Here is a 19,669-nt window from a genome sequence, read left to right on the forward strand (position 1 = left end):
TTGCTTTAGAATCATGTGACTACTGGCCCAGGCCCAGTAAATTGACGATCCTGTGGCTACACTAATCATAGTACTTGGTGGTACTTTTGTATTTGTGTAGGTGCAGGAAGGAGTCATATATAAATGATAATGATTGAACTCCTGGAGCAGCAGTAAAGAGGCTGACGCTGATTGTATGAACCAAGGCAATATCAGCGAGCAGGACAGTGGTCACCAGCAAGAGTAGAGTGAACTGGCAACTTAAAAAAAAACAAAACACAGCATATGTTTTACCAACGGCAATTCACTTTATCACCAGTGGGAAAGCATTTACAGGAGATTAGTCACCCGCAGAAGAGGAGATTTATCACAGGTGACTAATCTGCTAGTGTGCCATGGCCCTAAGGCTTTAATTGAGGCCCCTCTGGTTTTAAGGTACTGGTGCATTTATTCACCCATGTGACTATTCTGTATTTTGCTTCTAAATATGGCCATTCAGTCCCAGAGGTGACTGCCCCAGACACTCATATTTAGTTATTCTTGTGTTAAGTGTAGAGTTAATCCTCTCCATCAGAACAATAGCTTTCTAAGCATGGGACAGATGGCGTTTGAAGGAAAAGAAATCAGTCCCATCAAGGTAATGAAGAAAAAATAAAACTAATTAGTGCCTATTTTTACTCCCCCTTTCCTATCTGCTGTTAAGCTCTCTGGGAAGTTGAACACGTGAGAAAGCCAAAGTGCATGTGGCTGGATTTTAATCAGATTAAATCGCACTTTCAGGAAGTATTGTCTAGCTGGACAGCAAAAGGTCTGGAAAGAGAATTTATATCCATATGCTGCTAGAAATCCGGAAAATATGATTTATGTATATATATTTTTATAACATCTTTTAGAGACCCGTGGCTTATTCTCTCATGCTGAATTACACTGAAAATGTGTTTTAGTGATACACCCATTATCCAGAATGCCCATTATCCAGAATGCTTAGGACCTGGGCTTTTTTGGATAAGGAGTCTTTCCGTAATTTTCCTTGCATTAAATTGACTTAAAAATCTTTAAAAATTAAACAAACTCAACAGAATTGTCTGCCACATAAGGATTCATTGTATCTTAGTTATGATCAAGTACAAGGTACAGTTTTATTATTATTACAGAGAAAAAGGAAATCATTTTTCAGAAATGGAATTATTTGATTAATATGGAGTCTATGGGAGATGGCTGTCCCGCAATTGGGAACTCTCTGGACAGGGCTACCATCAGGGGGGCACAAGTGGACCGAGCCCGGGCCTGAAGGGGGGCCCGGCAGTGCTGAACTTTTTGAAAGAGTCAGGCCCCCCTTGACAGCGCCAAAGCCGTGCCGCCTCCTTCCGAAGTCCCGACAGCCTAAATGCGTAAGTGCTGAAAGTTCCGAAGTCCCGTATCGGCGAAAAGACCCAAAGTCACTAAAACAGCCGAAGTTGAAGTCCTGAAGCGGCGAAAAGTCCCAAAGTCACTAAAGGAGGCGACGTTGAAGTCCTGAAGCCATGAGTTCAATTCCTCTGAACACCAATGTGTGTTTTTTTTAATCCCCTGCCCACCAATTTTTTATTCTAATACTCTATAGGCCCCTGCCACCAATGTTTTTTAAAAAAATATTCTTTGGGGCACCAATTGTTTTTTAACTTGTAAGGGGGGCCCTGGCACCAATGTTTTTTTTTTTTTTAAATATTCTTTGGGGCCCCAATTTTTTTTTTACTTGTAAGGGGGGCCCTGGCGCCAATGTTTTTTAAAAAAATATTCTTTGGGGCCCCAATGTTTTTTTAACTTGTAAGGGGGGCCCTGGCACCAATGCTTTTTTTTTAAAAAAAAACTTTTATGGGGGCCCTGGTGTCAATGCTTTTTTTTAACTTATAGGGGGGTCCTGGTGCCCAATAGCGTGTGGGGGTTACCTTTTTTAAGGCTGATATCTGTGTTGTGTTTTAACTGTGATGTGGAGTGGGCGGGTCTGGGGTGGGGCCCCCAAAAATTTTGATGTACGACTCCTCATGATTTCAAACGGTGGCCCTGTTTCTGGATGACGCGTTTCTGGATAATGGATCCTATACCGTTATTTTTATAAAAAGTACTAAAACTCAGTAGGATGGTAGATATGTGTATAGACACAAACCATTATTCCTAATAGTCAATGCACCAGCTTATATAATTAGAGTTGGCTTCTAGCATATTAAAATCATTAAAAAAAAAATCTCAATATCATTCAAAAATAAATGTTACGGTAAAATGATCATGCGTTGGTTCCATTTACCTATTTAGCAGGAATAAAACTTTCCGTGCTTCATATTTTCGATATCTGAAATCTCGCCCCTGCCGATGTGCCGCGGCAAAACTTTATGGGCTTGAGAATGACGGAAGAATCTGGAAACCAAAAAACATTGGCGTGTTGCAGAGAGAACTCGCCATATACTTGTTATAGCTGTGAAGCAGGAAAAAAGTTAAAAGCACAATTATCAGTTTTTTCCCTAACCACTCCAATGAAAGCAGACCATGCATGCAGGTCTTCATAAGCATAGAAGGTTCTTTCAGTGCTTCATGCTGAAAGGTTAAAATTGAGTGAATGGAGGAAGTGAACCTGCAGTTTCCGTACACATACAAAAAGTAATGAGGCAGGTAGAAGGGGAAGTGAATACTCGAGTGGTGCATAGAAGGCAAGCTCTGTTCAGCCTGAATACTGCACTGTCTGGTAGCTTTCTTTACTAAAGGTATTTTAAAGTAATAACCGAAAACAATCGCAGTCGCCATATAGGAAGTATTTTCTCAGATAAAATGCATTTCTTGAGAGTAAAGCTAGACAAGGAACTATAAAGGCTGTTGGATTCTTGTCTCCTGTTCTCGGTGTCAAGGGAAGCAGGTAACTGCACTTTAATGAAGTGTAGAGAAAAGGGGGGGGGGGTGACAAGCTACTTGTAAATGTTAATGTAAGCTGCCTTTTGTTTTTGTACTTAAAGAACTTAAAACACTTTAAATATCTCCACAATGTGTAGTGACCAGATTCTTACAGCCCAACGTAATCGAGAGCTCCTGTTTTCCAGCCTTTCTCAGTTTCTATCAACGTAAAAGGAAACAATCCGCGATGGTAATGCAGAAAGCACTCTGTGTAGTCTCAACCAGACCTGGGAGGAATAACATGAACTGACTGGGGGGACAAATGAATATAAACTGAAAAAGAAGAAGAAACGTTATAAGCAAAACCAAGATGACATCAGAACCGTTCCAAAGAGACCAGCAGAACTTCCTCTCTGGAAGATATTCTGGGGCGCATGAATGTGAAGATGGAATTGCTGTTTAATGAAATGATCACTTTAACAGAGCGAGAAGGACGACATGCTAAATCCTCAATGGCATGAGGAAAACATTTCTTCAATAACTCATTGAAAGGGATACTTAGCAAATGTGGCTTTCAGAGCTTTCTCCATTTACTACTAAAGATGCCCATTTGTTATCAAAATACTTATTGGAAATGACTGTAATGAGTCGTTCCCTCCGTCTTGCCAGGATTTCTTAATTCAATCAGCAAATGATTTATTTTAAGCTCATTGCTCGATAAGCTCGATCAACCTGTGTGCGGTCAACCCAAATAATGACTGCACACAGGCTGATCAGATTCAAATCAATGGAGCAGGGGCCCTGAGCAGATCTGCTTCTCTCAGCCTGCAAAAATACATATGCTAACAACAGCCTGTGTGCCCATAGCCTAAATGTAAGTTCCACTGAACACCAATGGTCTTTTTTAATTTTTTTAATATACCCCTATCCAACAATGTTTTTTTAAACTTTTATGGGGGACCCTGGCCGTCAGTGTTTTTTTTTTAACTTGTAGGGGGGCCCTGGACACCAAAGGCTTTTTATAACCTAAAGGTGAGCCCTGATGACCAATTTTATTTTTATAACTTAGAGAGGGGGAGCTGGCTAATAATGTTTTCTTTTTAACTTGAAGGGGTCCCAGGCCACCTATGGCTTTTTATCATTTGTGTTGGGGGGGGGTTACCATTTTAGCGCTGATGTCTGTGCGGCCTTTTTACTGGGCGGTGGAGTGGGTGGGATCTCGGGTGCAGCTTGGGGTCCTGGCTGGAGTGGGCGGGGACCAGAAAATTTTGTTGTACAGGGCCAGGGTCACACTGGGCTCCCTCTCTCAAGATTTGTGCTATGCCGGCCCATTCACTTTTGCAAGATTATTAAAGGTAAAGGGGGTTTCCGGTTGGGTACCACGCAGGCCAGTTTGCGGCAGCAATAACCCGGGGGAGGGGTGGTGGAAAGGGGTTGTGATAGTGAGTGGTTGGAGCGGGGGCCAGGAAGGTGTGGGGGTCCCTGAAATAGGACCGCCGGTGGGCCCAAGGCCCCCACTCTGACACTGTACGGGGCCTCGTGATTTCTGATGGTTTCTACCTTAAGATTCTTCTGGTACCAAGCCTTAAGCAGACAAGGCACTGCATGCATGGAGGAGATACAGAACAGAACTCTATATTCAAGCCATATGAAGGCTAGATCAGATACACCAAATATCAGCAAGAAGGACGCAAAGGACTCACAGGACTTTATGTGCAAAAATGTAATGGTGTAAGTCAATGTTTCAGTCTTACACAGAGGAACTTTCTCAAAACATCACAATAAATATGTAACATTACCTTGGAAATGTTTGTCACAGAATCGGTTACCATGTGATCACCCTTACACAGGATTATTTTCATCAGATAACCTACGCTACTATATTAATTCTGTAAAAACAACATGAAAAAATAGGCAGTATGATTACCACATATCCAGTTATGTTATTTGTGTTCTATTCCATCCCACTCAAGAATACCAGCCTTTCTTTTAGATGGCTTGGAAAAACACCTGCATCATTTCCTCCTATTTGAGCCAAGCTACTGCATGTAATTAACCTGAGCTACTTTATGTAGGGAAAAACACAGTTATGCTTGCAATGGAGCTGGAAAACATCGACATCATTTCCTCTCGTTAGAGAATACCCTTGAGCGCTATAGTAGTATAACTAGAGTCCTCTCAATATGCATCAGCAGCTTTTTCATTGCTTCAGCTTCCTTCAGTATCAAGAATCAATGATTACTGATGGCACATGGGGATATTTCTCCTCTGGCGTATTTAAAGGAGAATGAAAGTCCTGTTATACTTGTGATCACATTTACTTGCCTGAAACCCTGGGCTGGTGCTCCTATCAGCAGAAAACTGCACCGGCCCAGGATTATTCCAACGAGCACCACTGAGGGATCCTCTTCCTGCTTCTTCTTTCTTCTCACGACTGCATATGCACAGTAGAGCAAAAAGCTGAAGCAGGCTATTTCGTTCTACTGCGCATGCGTCTGCCCTCGGAAATTTGACAAGCGAAGAAGCAGGAAGACGATCGTTCCATGGTGCTCACTGGTATAACCCCGGGCCGGTGCAGTTTTCTGCTGATAGGAGCACCGGCCTTGGGTGTCAGTTAAGTAAATACAATCACTTGGGGTGCCTAACATTTGGCACCCCCAAGTGGCAAATGACTTTACTTCTCCTTTAAGTTGAGAATTGCCCCTAACTTGGTGAAGTGGTAGGACGCCACGAAACGCGTTAAGCGGGCAGCCAAGGGTTCACTGCTGCTGTAACCTGTTTTTATGTCTACTGAATAAATTTTTTTAACATTTTACTGAATTCTCACGGTGCTCCGTCCTTTTTCTGTTCCTGGAATTCTTTTTGACCGCGTGGGATGGCGGCTAGCAGTGCAGCACGTTTGAATTCAGCGTCCGGTAAGTGCTCCCACTAAAATACATTTTTCTGCCCTAACTTGGAACTGCCTGTGATCAGCTTATCACCACTTATTATTGGAAACATGGCACTTAAAGCACATATGATGATGGCATTTTTTTTGCTTTACTCGCCACTGTTTTCTGCAAGATTATAGAAGCAGTCACAATACCCATGTGCTATTACCTATAAAGAGTTTTCAGGATGATCATGAGAACCGTTTGTGTGAGGCGGGGCCTACCTAACACAGTATTAGACAGTTGAAATATGGCAGAGAATCACCCAGTGGGCTACAGACTTTATTCTTACATCATTTGCATTTTTCTCTATTTACCCACTATTTTATTTACAGCCCTTATGTGCACTGCAGGTAAAAAACACATGCACATTACAGTACCCACATTTGCTCAGTTACAGACTTTGTCGCCATGGGATAGTTTTAGTCACCCGGGAATTAAAAAGCACACTCAATATTGGTTTGCCTTCCGGTCAAGTCCCCTCTTAGGAGTCTCTGGTCTCTACATATGCCTAAAAATAGGCACTTGTAATTGGAGAAGAACATTGATCACTCCATTAATCTGCCTGACATACTTGGTTAGAGCTTGAAGAACATAGCGGGAGTGCCTTTTGGGGAGATACACTGGTTGCTAGGGTACAATAATTAATGTGTTTTAATGAGGTTCACAATGGGCATCATGGGGGTTTCAAAGCTGCAAAATTGTCTAAAAAGGCCTTATCCATCATTCTCACAGATACAGAGTTTCTGCTCACTTTAGAGGTGAAGTATAATTTGGACCCTAGCTACCAGATTGCTTAAAATACAAATTGAAGAGCCACTGTATAAAAAGAACTCAAAAACCTTAAATAACAAAGAATGAAAACCAATTTCAAACTGTCTCAGAATATTACTCTCTACATCAGGGGTCCCCAACCTTTATTTACCTGTGAGCCACATTCAAATTTAAAAAGAGTTGGGAGCAACACAAGCATGAAAAAGTCCCTTGGGCTGCCAAATAAGGGCTGTGATTGGCTGTTTGGTAGCCCCTATGTGGACTGGCAGCCTACAAGAGGCTCTACTTGACACTATACTTAGTTTTTATGCAATTAAAACTTGCTTTGAAGCTTGGAATTCAAAAATAAGCTCCTGCTTTGATGCCACTGGGAGCAATATCCAAGGGGTTGGAGAGCAACATGTTGCTCACGAGCTACTGGTTGGAGATCACTGCTCTACATCATACAAACAGTTATTTCAAAGATGAACGACCCTTTTAAAGTCCTTGATCCTAATTTCAACCTCAAAAACAAAACAGTTAAAAAAAAAAAATGGAACTCTGGAGTTCTTGCAGCCAATTGTATATGATGTTTATTCTGGACAGAGTCATCGGCAGTTAAGAACTAGTATAACATGGATGTCAGCCTTCTGGACCTTTAGTTTATATGAACTGCCAAGTATCTGTATTGCTGACTGAGGATGCTGGGAGCTATAATTTCCAACAGCTGCAGTTCAGTTTGACATTCTTTTTAGATTATAAGTATGCAAAGCCCATGTCTACTTTTATTGCTTCTGTTACCAATTTATTGCATTCTTCGTCTCTCAATTGTGTAGCGCTGCAGAATAATTTGTTGATTTTTCTAGTAAATATTTGCACAATGGCAGTTCCAATGCTTTGCATCCTGCTTGGGCCGTGCACTAGTAATTAGACTTGAAGTAAACACCGGATCAAACACAGGAAACAGGAGGTTCCAGGATTAAATAAGGTTATTATTACGCTGATTGTGTTCAGGTGCAGCTTCTTTAGCACAGGTATTAAGAACAGTGCCGTCAACTGAAGCTCAAGTAACTCAGTGGCATAACAATAAACACCACAGCAGAGTGAGAGTCAGAGCTAAAGCCGAACAATCCTCAACAGAGAACTGGCAGCCTCCCACAGGGCAAAAGTTATAGAAATCTTTGTAGAAACTTGGAAAAATGTAGTTTATTATATCAATACACACCATTAACCCATTTTCACCTTACTTTAACTTTGCTTTGTGAAAGTTCAATTACAGTTTCCTATGAATTAAAAATTTAAAAAATTTAAAAAAACTATTGTATCTCCGGTGCATCCCCAGTGTTTCTGAACCAATGTGGGTTTGGTTGGGCAGCATGTCGCCCTAGGCAAATAATTCAAAATCTATAAAAAAAATAAATAATGAAGACCAATTGAAACGTTGCTTAGAATTGGCCATGCTAAACATATGCATGCATACATATATACCATACTAGGTGAAGCACCACTTTAAAATATTGCTGGTTAGGGTCAGGTACGGGTTGAGTTTTTCCTGACTCGCACATCATTAAGTGCAACACATTTGTGCCTAATGTACCAGGTGCAGACGTCACTCGCACAGAGAACACTGGAAATGATGCCAGGCAGACTTTGAAAATATTTGGCACAATTACACCCGATTTCTTATGAACTGCATGTTGTGTTCATTTTGGCAAATCAATAGGTGCAGTGCAATTGTATCAAGATAATTACCCATTTGTGTCCGAAATGGTGCTTGGGACGCTGAGAATAAATGCTGCATTGTGGGAAAAAGCATTCGAAATTGCTTACAGCGTCTGTTTAATGAACCGGTTGCGCCCAGTTATGTCTTTATTATAATTTATTTTGGCAATTTGGCAAGTTTGGCTGCCTGCTTAGTGAACTCTGCTGTTAAATACAACTACTGCAAAAGTAGTTCAGTTCATTTTACATTATTATCAGTGGATTCACTAATGATAAATTCTTCTATATTATCCTTCCTCGGTTAAACTCAATAATAAACAACCCCGTTCATGTGAAAAACTGGCATCATATCTCACCTACCAGACAATAATGTGACTCTACAAAATGCCAATTTACAGGCGGGGATAAAAATGTTTATTTTGGATAACAATAATTTTGTATTATTAGTAACCTTCCAAAACAGCTTAGGAAACACTTCTGGGATGTCGGGCCAAAAGATATATCAATTTTATATTAGAGAAGTGATAAGAGTTTGTTAAATTGCCTCAAGTGATTTTTGGGGGGTTATTTTTGGTCCAATGTATTATCACACCCCCTTATCCCAAAGCATTAAAGTGGATCTGTCACCCAGACATAAAAATCTGTATAATAAAAGTCCTTTTCAAATTAAACATGAAATCCAATTTCTATTTTTTATTAAAGCATTCATAGCTGTTGTAAACTCTCAAAAATCTCAGCTGTCAATCAAATATTGCCAGCCACTCCTCTGTGCCTTAGTCATTTTTTTTCCCATGACAGTATCCCTTTAAAGTTGATTTTGCTTGACTAACATAATAAAATAGGATTTGGAATATTTTTTTTGGGTAACGGGTCCCCTTTAAGTACAGTGCAGCCACATTGGTTTATTATGAGACCCATGCATAGTTTATAAAATATATATGTCTATACTAATCTTAAAGGGATCCTGTCATCGTGCTAATAGTGTTAATAGTGCCATTCCAGCAGAATTCTGCACTGAAATCCATTTCTCAAAAGAGCAAACAGATTTTTTTATATTCAATTTTGAAATCTGACATGGGGCTAGATATTTTGTCAATTTCCCAGCTGCCCCTGATCATGTGACTTGTGCCTGCACTTTAGGAGAGAAATGCTTTCTGGCAGGCTGCTGTTTTTCCTTCTCAATGTAACTGAATGTGTCTCAGTGGGACATGGGTTTTTACTATTGAGTGTTTTTCTTAGATCTACCAGGCTGCTGTTATCTTGTGTTAGGGAGCTGCTATCTGGTTACCTTCCCATTGTTCTTTTGTTTGGCTGATGGGGGGGAAAGGGAGGGGGGTGATATCACTCCATCTTGCAGTACAGCAGTAAAGAGTGATTGAAGTTTATCAGAGCACAAGTCACATGACTTGGGGCAGCTGGGAAAATTACAATATGTCTAGCCCCATGTCAGATTTCAAAATGGAATATAAAAAAATCTGTTTGCTCTTTTGAGAAATGTATTTCAGTGCAGAATTCTGCTGGAGCAGCCCCATTAACTGATTCATTTTGGAAATTTTTTTTTTCCCATGACAGTATCCCTTTAATGGTACTTAAGGGCACACACAACAATAACACATGTATCAGGGAATATTTCTTTCATTTCAATGTTGTCTGCACATTGTCACAGTTGTGAATATAGTTGATTCAGTGGGATATCGCTAGTGGCCAAGGTAAAATTATATGTGGTTAAAACCATTAAATGAAGAAAAATGCGCAACTCTCAGGCACAGCTTAGCCAACGGAGGAAGAACAGACTGCAAGTGCTGCATGGAGAAACCATCCCAGAGAAGCAGAATTTATTTCTTAAATTGGCAAGTCAGCAACTGGAAGCATGAATATTATATACCAAATGACAGATTATCTTAATGTAAAATGAAGAAAACAATTGTTACTGTGAAAAGTCATACTGTCCAATTATAAATTGTGAAGTCCACTTTTTTCCTGGTATCTCTCATAAAACTGAATCATTGAATCTGGAATTCTGGGAGTAACAATGGTTAGAGCTTTCTCAAAATGTCTTCCTGTGATGACTTCAGCTTGAATGTCCTCCTCAAGAGCCAAAAGTGCTGCTTCTCTGCAGACAGCAGTGATCTACGGAAATACAAAAACAGATGCAACTACTTGTTCATGTGTCCTTGTTATGTAGTCTGTGACTAAATAAAAAATAAATATATATATATATATATATTATATATATATATATATATATATATATATATATATATATATATATATAAGAGAGATTTGTGTATATAGAGAGAGAGAGAGAGAGAGAGAGAGAGAGATTTCAATAGATATACGCAAAATATTTTGAAAAGTATATTTGCAATCATCAAAAAAACATTTAATGTTTAACATTAAAACAAGAGTCCTAAAAGAAATGATCATATAAAGATATAGGACCCATTATCTGGAAACCTGTTATCCAGAAAACTCCTTGGGAAGGCCATCTCACATAGATTCCATTTTAAACAAATAATTCAATTTTGTAGAGATGATTTCCTTTAACCTTACTAAAATATAATCAATGCTTATCGGAGGTAAAGCAATGTTACATGGTTTATTCCATATTTATTTTAGTAGACAGTAAGGGGCGAATTGAAAATTCAAAGTTTCAAATTTTTTTTATGGTCAAAACTGTTTAATTCAAGATTCAAGTTTTTTTTTTAAAAAAAAATCAAATTCGATTTTCGAGATTTATCATACTCTGGCCCTGAATTCGAATTTGAATTCGACTATTCGCTACCTAAAACCTACCTGTCCAGTGACCATTTGGAGATGTTTGTAGCCTTCCTGACATTTGAGTTTTTTTCAGAGAAAAAAACTTGAATTGAGTTTGGTCAAATTCAAACGAAATTGCTTCGAGTTTTTGGGTCGGTAAAATTCGTCCAAGTTTTATATATTCCATTCTTTTAAAAAATAACCCCCCAATCGAATTTCGAGTAAAATCGAATTCATTAGAGTTAAAAAAAAAAAAACTCACATGAATTCAAATTTCAACCCTTGATAAATGTGCCTCTAAGTATGGAGATCCAAATTACGGAAAGATACCGTATCCGGAAGACCTCAGGTCCCAAGCATCCCACACCTGTACATGAGGAAGATACACTGTGGTGTACTTTAAGCATACCTTATTATTTTATTATTTTGACATTTCAACATCTACTAACATTCTTCATTGACCTAACAAGTATTTATGAAGTGGCAACATTAATATGCATACATAAAAATTAGAATTACATATACATTGGTGTGTTTGGGGGGAAAGTTGGTCTTAATGATTATTGGTTTCTTTTCTGGGAAAAAAAAAACACCCTTCATGATGGAACCTATTAGGATCAATATATGGGGCATGATGTATGTGGTGATACATTTTATATGTTTGGTAGATCAGTCTATGACACTAACTCGGACTATAAAAATAGGTTTATTTTATGGTAAGAGAAAAGTACTGCTTCTATTTATTCATGCTAGGATACATCTCTCCCATGTGAGCAGATGTAGTGCCAAATTAAAAAGGAGTATTTATACAGTTATCTAAAGTTGTTTTTATTCTCTAGCAACAATGTCAACTGGTTGGGCTATATCACACTCAGCCCAGGAAGTATTTGAGATACATTGATATAAATATACATTGCATACCTCATCCAGTAATGAAGCAACAAAATACATGTATCCAACCATAGCTTGCATAGTTCCCTTACCAAAGGCTCTGTGTACTGATGCTGGTGCTTGTACAGTTAAATAAATGCTAATGATTAATGTTTCCCACACTAAATAAGCCCTAAATAAACCATTTACGTGGGACCTACAATCTGGACTTTACAGCTGCTTCTTAAAAGCAGCATCCCTGTCTGTAAACTGTAACCCAACCCATAATATGAAACTTGAAATATGAGTAATTCCGTTTTATTCTTCATTCTTTTCTGGGCAAAAATTGCATAAGATGTTGTGCTGCTGTTGTGATGCTTGTGGATGCGCCACTAAAGAGCTACACAGTTGGCATTAAGTCAGCTGCACTGTTGTCTATTCTCCTGCATACATTGTCACATAAATAGTGATCCATCTCTTGCAAAAGCAACACCTAGGGACAGATTAACTAAGGTCGAATGGTAAATTTGAATCTTCTAGTTGTTTTTTAGAGTTGAAGGGGCAGATTTACTAAGATTCAAATGGTAAATTCAAATTCAAAATTTTTTGAATTGGCTTTTTGGTCATAACTCACAATTTTGAGTCTGGAACCACCAACTCGAATCCGAGATTTATTGTCCCACTTGCCTGAAAGTAATTTGAATTCGATAGGTTTGCACCTAAAACCTGCCGAGTTCATATAGAAGTCAATAGCAGAGGTCCATTGACCTATTTAAACAAATTGGGTGGAGACAGACCAGGAAAACGCAGTGCTTTGCTTCAAAATATCCTTTATTTAACAATACATGTATCGAGCAAAATTGCCCTTTATCAAGGGCAATTTTGCTTGAAACATTTAGGGCACATTTAATATAGGTCGAATATCGAGGGTTAATTAACCCATAATATTCGTCCATCGAAGTTAAATATTCGAAGTCGAAGGATTTACCGCAATTCGGACGATTGAAGGAAAAATTAAACGATTAAATCCTTTGAATCGACGATTCGAAGGATTTTAATCCATAGATCGATTTTCCTTCGATCAGAAATTGCTAGGAAAGCCTATGGGGACCTTCCCCATAGGCTAACATTGGTGCTCGGTAGGTTTTAGTTGGCAAAGTAGCTGGTCGAAGTTTTTTTTAAAGAGACAGTACTTCGACTATCGAATGGTCGAATAGTCAAACGATTTTTAGTTCGAATCGTCGAAGGTCGAAGTAGCCAATTCGATGGTCGAAGTAGCCAAAAAAAACTTCGAAATTCGAAGTTTTTTTTTCATTGGAATCCTTCACTCGAGCTTAGTAAATGTGCCCCGTAGTGTCGAATAAAGGATATTTGCAGCAAAGCACTGTGTTTTCTTGGTCTGTCTCCACCCAATTTGTTTATATTGACCATATCATGTACCTTGGACGGGGTACGAGAACAGATACCTAGGATTATAGTCGAATTGGGAATTGATACTACAACCAGAGGGAATAAAGGAAATTTACTGTTGACCTATTTAAAGAAGTTAATAGCCTTCCTAACATTCAAATTTTTTGGAGAAAAACTAGATTCAAATTCAAGTTTTTGGGTCGTCAACATTCGTTCAATTTTTAGACATTTGAGTTTTTTCTTAAATAAGATACCATTTGAGATTCACGGTCATTTGAGTTCATTCAAGGTAAAAAAAAAAAAAAAACTCTAACATTTGACCTTTGATAAATCAGCCCCTAGAACCGCCAACTCGAATTTGAATTTGAATCCAAGATTTATCATCCCCCTACCCTGGATGTAACTCTAATGCGTCACCACCTAAAACCTGCCGAGTTCATGTAGAAGTCAATGACAGAGGTCTGCTGGTCTGTTGAAGAAGTTAATAGCCTTCCTGACATTTGAGTTCTTCTTTGGAGAAACTGCGTTGGAATTTGATTTGAGTTTTTGGGTTGGTAACATTTGTTCAAATTTTAGACGTTCAAGTTTTTTCTTAAATAAAATACCATTCTTTCAAGGTCATTCCAGTTCATTTGAGGTAAAAAATAACCCTGTAACAGTCAACCTTTGCTAAATCAGGCAGTGTGGAGCATACCTCCCAACTGTCCGTTTTTTTCCGGGACAGTCTCGATTTTGACAGCTCAACCCTCTGTCCTGGATTGTTACTGAAATGTCACGACTTTCTCTTTTTATCTCATTTGGGATATATAGAATACAAGTTTGTTGCATTTTGCACCCTTCCCCATTCTCATTATACTCCCAGACCAATAGACACTCCCAAAACTGAATGCAAATAGCTGTACCTCTAGCCCCTAAAAAAATTGAAGGGGTTATGTAATACAAGGCCCTACGTTTGCCCAGGAGCAGTAACCCATAGCAACCAGAGGGTAGCATTTACTAGTAGGGTTGCCACGTGTCCAGATTTCACCCAGAAAGCCGGTTTTTGTAAGGGCTGTCCGTGTGAAAAGTGTCTGTCCAGATTTCCAAATTAGGAAATCTGGACAGGACTTTGAAGTTAATGCCATGTCATCAGCCCCACCCCTGATGTCATCAGCCCCTCCCCCAGCCTCATCAGCCCACAGCCCCGTTGTCATCGACCCTGCCCCCTGCCATTTTCACCAAACAGAAAAGATAGCAACCCTATTTACTAGTCATCTGTTTAAAGGCTAAAATCCTATTGGTTGCTATAGGTTACTGCTCCTGGGCAAACTTACTGCCTTTTATTACATATGGGAGTTATTGTTTAGTGCCATATAAAGTGGGCTCCACACGCCAAATATACCTTAAATGGCAGCTCCTTTATAACTTATATACATTATAGCTGGACATCTGATGCAAACAACTGTGTTTTACAGATGCAAAGTAAATGCATATTATATTTAAATGTATATAAAGTCTGTCCATTTTCTGGAATTACTTTAAAGTTATAGTTGACCTTTAAATTAACGGTTACTATTATGTAGTGATAATCTGAGACAATTTCCAACTGCAAGTTGGAGAGAGGCAGAAGAGAAAGGAAAATAAAAGGATATTCTATAACATACTAAAATTTACCTTAAAAGTGAACTACTGCTCTAACTCGACTTGTGCGTTTATAATCAAATTGTGTAATGCTGAATCTGTGATGAAAAGAGGTGCAACTGATGCCAAAACTAGTACTAGTGACATGAGAAGAAACATATTTAAAGGCAGAAAGCTACAGGTATTTAAAAGAACTGACAAGAAAGCTATATTAGTTATATTAGATGTTCAGTTGTTTTATGGTGACAGTAACTTAGTTGTAGTTGAATAGTTCATGTTTTATAGTAAATATCTGTCAGTCAAAGACAGTACATAAATCCTCCGACTCCAACTCCTCTGTTTTTATAGGAACATTAACAGCAAAAATGGAAAGAGTATCAAATTAATTAAATTATAATGCACTGGTAAAAGCTGTGAGTTTGCTTCAGAAAGACTACTATAGTTTATATAAACATGTTGCTGTGTAGCCATGGGGGCAGCCATTCATGCTGGAAAAAAGGCACAAGTTACACATCAGATAACAGATAAAACACCATTGTATTGGACAGAGCTTATCTGTTATGTGCTATGCAACCTGTGCCTTTTTTCCAGCTTAAATGGCTGCCTCAAAACATAATGTATAACATTTCTGCACTATTTTTCTAGTTAATCATTAGTTCTCCTTTAAGCCAGAATAGGAAGGCTCTACGGCTGATGAGTTCCAATATGAAGCTGATCTAAACAAGGTTTTTAACTATTTTCAGCCTTAACCACTACACAGATCTTCTCTGTTTTTATTTTCAGAATTTACTTTTTAAAATAAAACTGGCTGCAGCTTAGTTTTTTCCCATCCTACTGGTTTCCCTTATAATTTACATGTCATTTGTTGGGCGAAATGCTTTAAAAGAGGAATACAAAAATGGAGAGGAAAAAGAAAAGTGGGTTAGAGGTTTTTTGATGACTTGAATGTGTTTTTTCAGCTCTCTGGACTGTGGACAGCGGAAGCAGACTGGGGCTGGTGTCATTCTAATCTAAAGACATAAAGAGACGTTGCTCTGGGGAAATGATCTTGCAGAATGAAAAGAGATATTGTGGTTTTTCAGTAAAGCAGAGAATACAGTGATTGATATTCACGGTGCGCCCATCTCTGTGAACCAAAGGACCAGCTGAGACCTATTTGTTTGCCCATTCAGCATATTTTCCCTGTTTGTGCATTTGCTGTTTCCCTGCTCTTTGCTGCGCCCATGGAAGCCAAAGTAGTTAAATCGCATTGTTGAAGATTTAGCAGCGCCTTTAGGAAACTTTCACAAAAACCTGCGCGCCTTTAGATGGCTTTGTCATGTAACAATATTACCCTTAATGCCATGCGGCTGGTTTTTACAGGGCCAAGGAAACAAACTGAATTCCCGATGGTGCAAAAGAAATTCTATACCGTGAAGGTGAAGTTTTTCTTTTCCATTCTCACTCCTTTTATCTGGTGGTTTATGACTCTCCCGACCAAGATATGTCAAACTTCCATTCACTTATTCCCTAGGATCGCGGGGCTACAGTCTATATCAGGCTATCAAGCTGCTGCAGCCTTTTCTCATAACTCAAGAATGATACACATAGTGGAAACAATCAGACTAAGGGGCATATTTATTATGTGGTGAAAAAACAGTGGGATAATACACTTTTTATTTTGCTTAAGAGTGACTTCTGCCAGAAGCAATGCAAACTAATGGCAGCAAATCTGGTGTAAAATGAAAACACAACTTGATAAATTTTTACACCATTTTTTTCAGCAAATTTTATTTAACACAGCATAATAAATATGCCCCTAAGTGACAGATCCAATGGATAAAGTAAAGGATGTCCAGCCTGTGCTCCCTCAGCTATTCCTCAGTTAAAAATCCTCAGAACTGGAGTTCTTCAGCAGTTACTCAGCTCTCAACTCATACATAATTTTTACTTAAATCCACTGATAAAAGAGACAATTTTCTAGTACAGGTATGGGACCAATTATCCGGAAACACACCCAGAAAGTTCCGAATTATGGAAAGACCATCTCCCGTGGACTCCATTTTATCCAAATAGTCCAAATTTTTTTAAATCATTTCCTTTTTCTTTGTAATAATAAAACTTCACCCTGTACTTGATCCAAACTAAGATATAATTAAGGAACAGTGACACAAAATGAAAGTGTTTTAAAGGAATGACAATACAATGTACTGTTGCCCTGCCCTGGTAAAACGGGTGTATTTGCTTCAGTAAGACTATTATAGTTTATATCAACAAGCTGCTGTGTAGTCAAGGGGGCAGCCATTCAATCACAGGATACACAGTGGATAATAGATACATTCTTTTATACTACAGAGCTTATCTTTTATCTGCTGTGTATCCTGTGCCTTTTCTCCTTTTTCAGCTTTGAATGGCTGCCCACATGGCTACACAGCAGCTTATTTATATAAACTATTGTAGAGTATCTCAAGCAAATATACTGGTTGTACCAGTGTAACACAACAGTACATTATATTCTTATAATACACAAAAGCCATGAATATCTTGTAAATTATATCCTTATAAACGGTGAGTTCTGATGTCATCAGTTATAAACGGTGAGTTCTGATGTCATTTCTGTCACATGACTCACTGAAACTTGTGTATTATAATAAATAAAGTACCCCGAGTTGCAAAATATGAGGATATTAGAAGTTACCTCGGAGTTCCATGACCTGTATAAAAACACTCGGCCTTCGGCCTCGTGTTTTTATATGGTCATGAAACTCCTCGGTAACTTTACTTTATTCACTATATTACTTCAAAACAATTTAATTTTTTTGGTGTTACTGTTCCTTTACTCCTTATTGGAAGCAAAACCAGCTGATTGAGTTTATTTAATGTTTACATGATTTTCTAGTAGAATTAAGCTATGAATAAATTACGGAAAGATCTGTTATCCGGGATAACCGAACATTCTGTATAACAGATCCCATACCTGTACCAAAAGAATAGGCCAAAAAGAGCTGAACATATAACAGCTGTTTTAACCAGAATACAACAATCATGCCTTAGTATGTGTTGTGTTCATACAAACATGGCTGCTATTTTGCTTCACTCCGTGCTTGAGATACAACACATGCCACTTTCTTAGCATCCAAAAGAATAGTATTTCTGCGAGTGCTTGTGCTGTTTTCGCGTCCAATAGAGACATTAAGAATGTTCACATAATCAATTTAAGACTAATGTATTTGTCAGTTAATAATGAACTTTTACAAAACTATGGTTTTGCCATATGGTAACCTCACCATGCATGAGCAGCTGCCCTTTGAACTATAACCCCCTACATCCGAAAGCTGTATCCCGGGAGTTGCAGTCGTGCAGCTGCCACAGGGTGAGAATGCCTGGACAGGAATAATTCAGTATAAGAGAATGTCAAGATGACAGCAGTCGGATGAAGAATGAGTTAACCTGTGGAATCCTCCAAAGAGCTATGTTTTAAGTTCACATTCAACAGGTGGGAAGGATTTAGGCCAGAGATTTCTCCCACTGGTTCCAACTTGCCTGTGAAGGTTTGCTTCCTAATGTAACATAAACCATTTTTCAAAAATGTACAAATTATAACACTTCTTATGTCTTACTCAGAATGGTATGCCAAAAGAAAAAAAGAAAGACATGTATAAAGGTATTGTTTTTGCATCCGTGTGACCTGGGGATCAATGAAGGAAGAAAAGACAAAAACGTAGTCCCTCTGTAAAATGTATAAAAAAAAAAAAGCAGTAGAATTCTTAATGAATCAGATGAAAATGAGTGTAGGACTGGCCATAACTGGGATGACTTTGATGTAGTTGGCTCGCTTAAATATATGACATATATCCTTAATATATTGATAATGGTTTGAGTGCAGAGGACCTTTTGTATTTGTCTATATGAATTTTGTGGCCACAGCCTCATTGCACCCCGATTAATGGTTTAAAAATGAGTGGTGAACACAACTTTTCCTTGTTTGTTATAGTTTATACAGGAGCAGTGACCAGCTCCATGTTGTAGCTCCCACCCATCCCAGCTATAGTCAGGTGATCCCACTGGTGGCCAATAAAAGGGGCAACCATGTTTGCGAGTTTTATTTTGAAAGCAGCAAGTAAGTTGCAGGTAAATCTCAGTCCCTGTGTAAAATGAAGCAATAGAATTCTTAATGAATCAGATGAAAATTGAGCGTAGGACTGGCCAGACCAGAGATGACTTTGATGTAGTTGGCCAGCTTAAATATATTGCAATATATGGACAAACAATCCCTGTTTTGTTTAAAGGGTAAGGCATTTTTAGTAGCTGTATGCACAAAATGTATCAGTGTCCTTTATATATTGATAATGGGTTGAGTGCAGAGGAGCTCTTGTATTTTTGAAATTAATGGTGAGCACAACTTTCCCTTTTTTTTGGTATAGGTTAGACATCCATGCAATATACACAGACAGGGTAAGAATAATATCTTACATTGCACAAACACTGCAACTATGAGTGGGCCAAAACTAGGGCCAAAGGCAGATGGGGGTGCTTTGTTGTCAGTGGAAAATCTCCTGTCCTGCAGGCGAAAAAGCGTCCAATACCTTCCACTCCAGATCCAATAGAATTGCTGCATGTGAAACACTTGGCATACAGTGATCCAAAGTACCATTTTAGCGTTATTACCCAGGATCACCACATGTGTTTTGTGCTTTGTTTTGTTCTGGGGGTATATTTATCAAAGAGTGAAGTTAATAGTGAAGTTCCGCCACTAGAGTGAAATTCCGCCACTCTCCATTAAT

General features: G+C 38.6%; 1 protein-coding gene across 1 annotated transcript in view; it reads right to left on the reverse strand.

Annotated features, from left to right (window-relative positions):
* Nucleotides 1-10,046: 10,046 nt before the first annotated feature.
* spata5.L (spermatogenesis associated 5 L homeolog) overlaps nucleotides 10,047-19,669 on the reverse strand; it is a 220,976-nt gene continuing 211,353 nt past the window's right edge. The window contains exon 16 of the mRNA XM_018251175.2: nucleotides 10,047-10,376. Within this exon, the coding sequence (XP_018106664.1) occupies nucleotides 10,200-10,376 (177 nt within the window). The 3' untranslated portion in view covers nucleotides 10,047-10,199. The remainder of the gene's footprint in view (nucleotides 10,377-19,669) is intronic.

Source organism: Xenopus laevis, chromosome 1L (genome assembly GCF_017654675.1).
Source record: "Xenopus laevis strain J_2021 chromosome 1L, Xenopus_laevis_v10.1, whole genome shotgun sequence".
Taxonomy (NCBI): Eukaryota; Metazoa; Chordata; class Amphibia; order Anura; family Pipidae; genus Xenopus; species Xenopus laevis.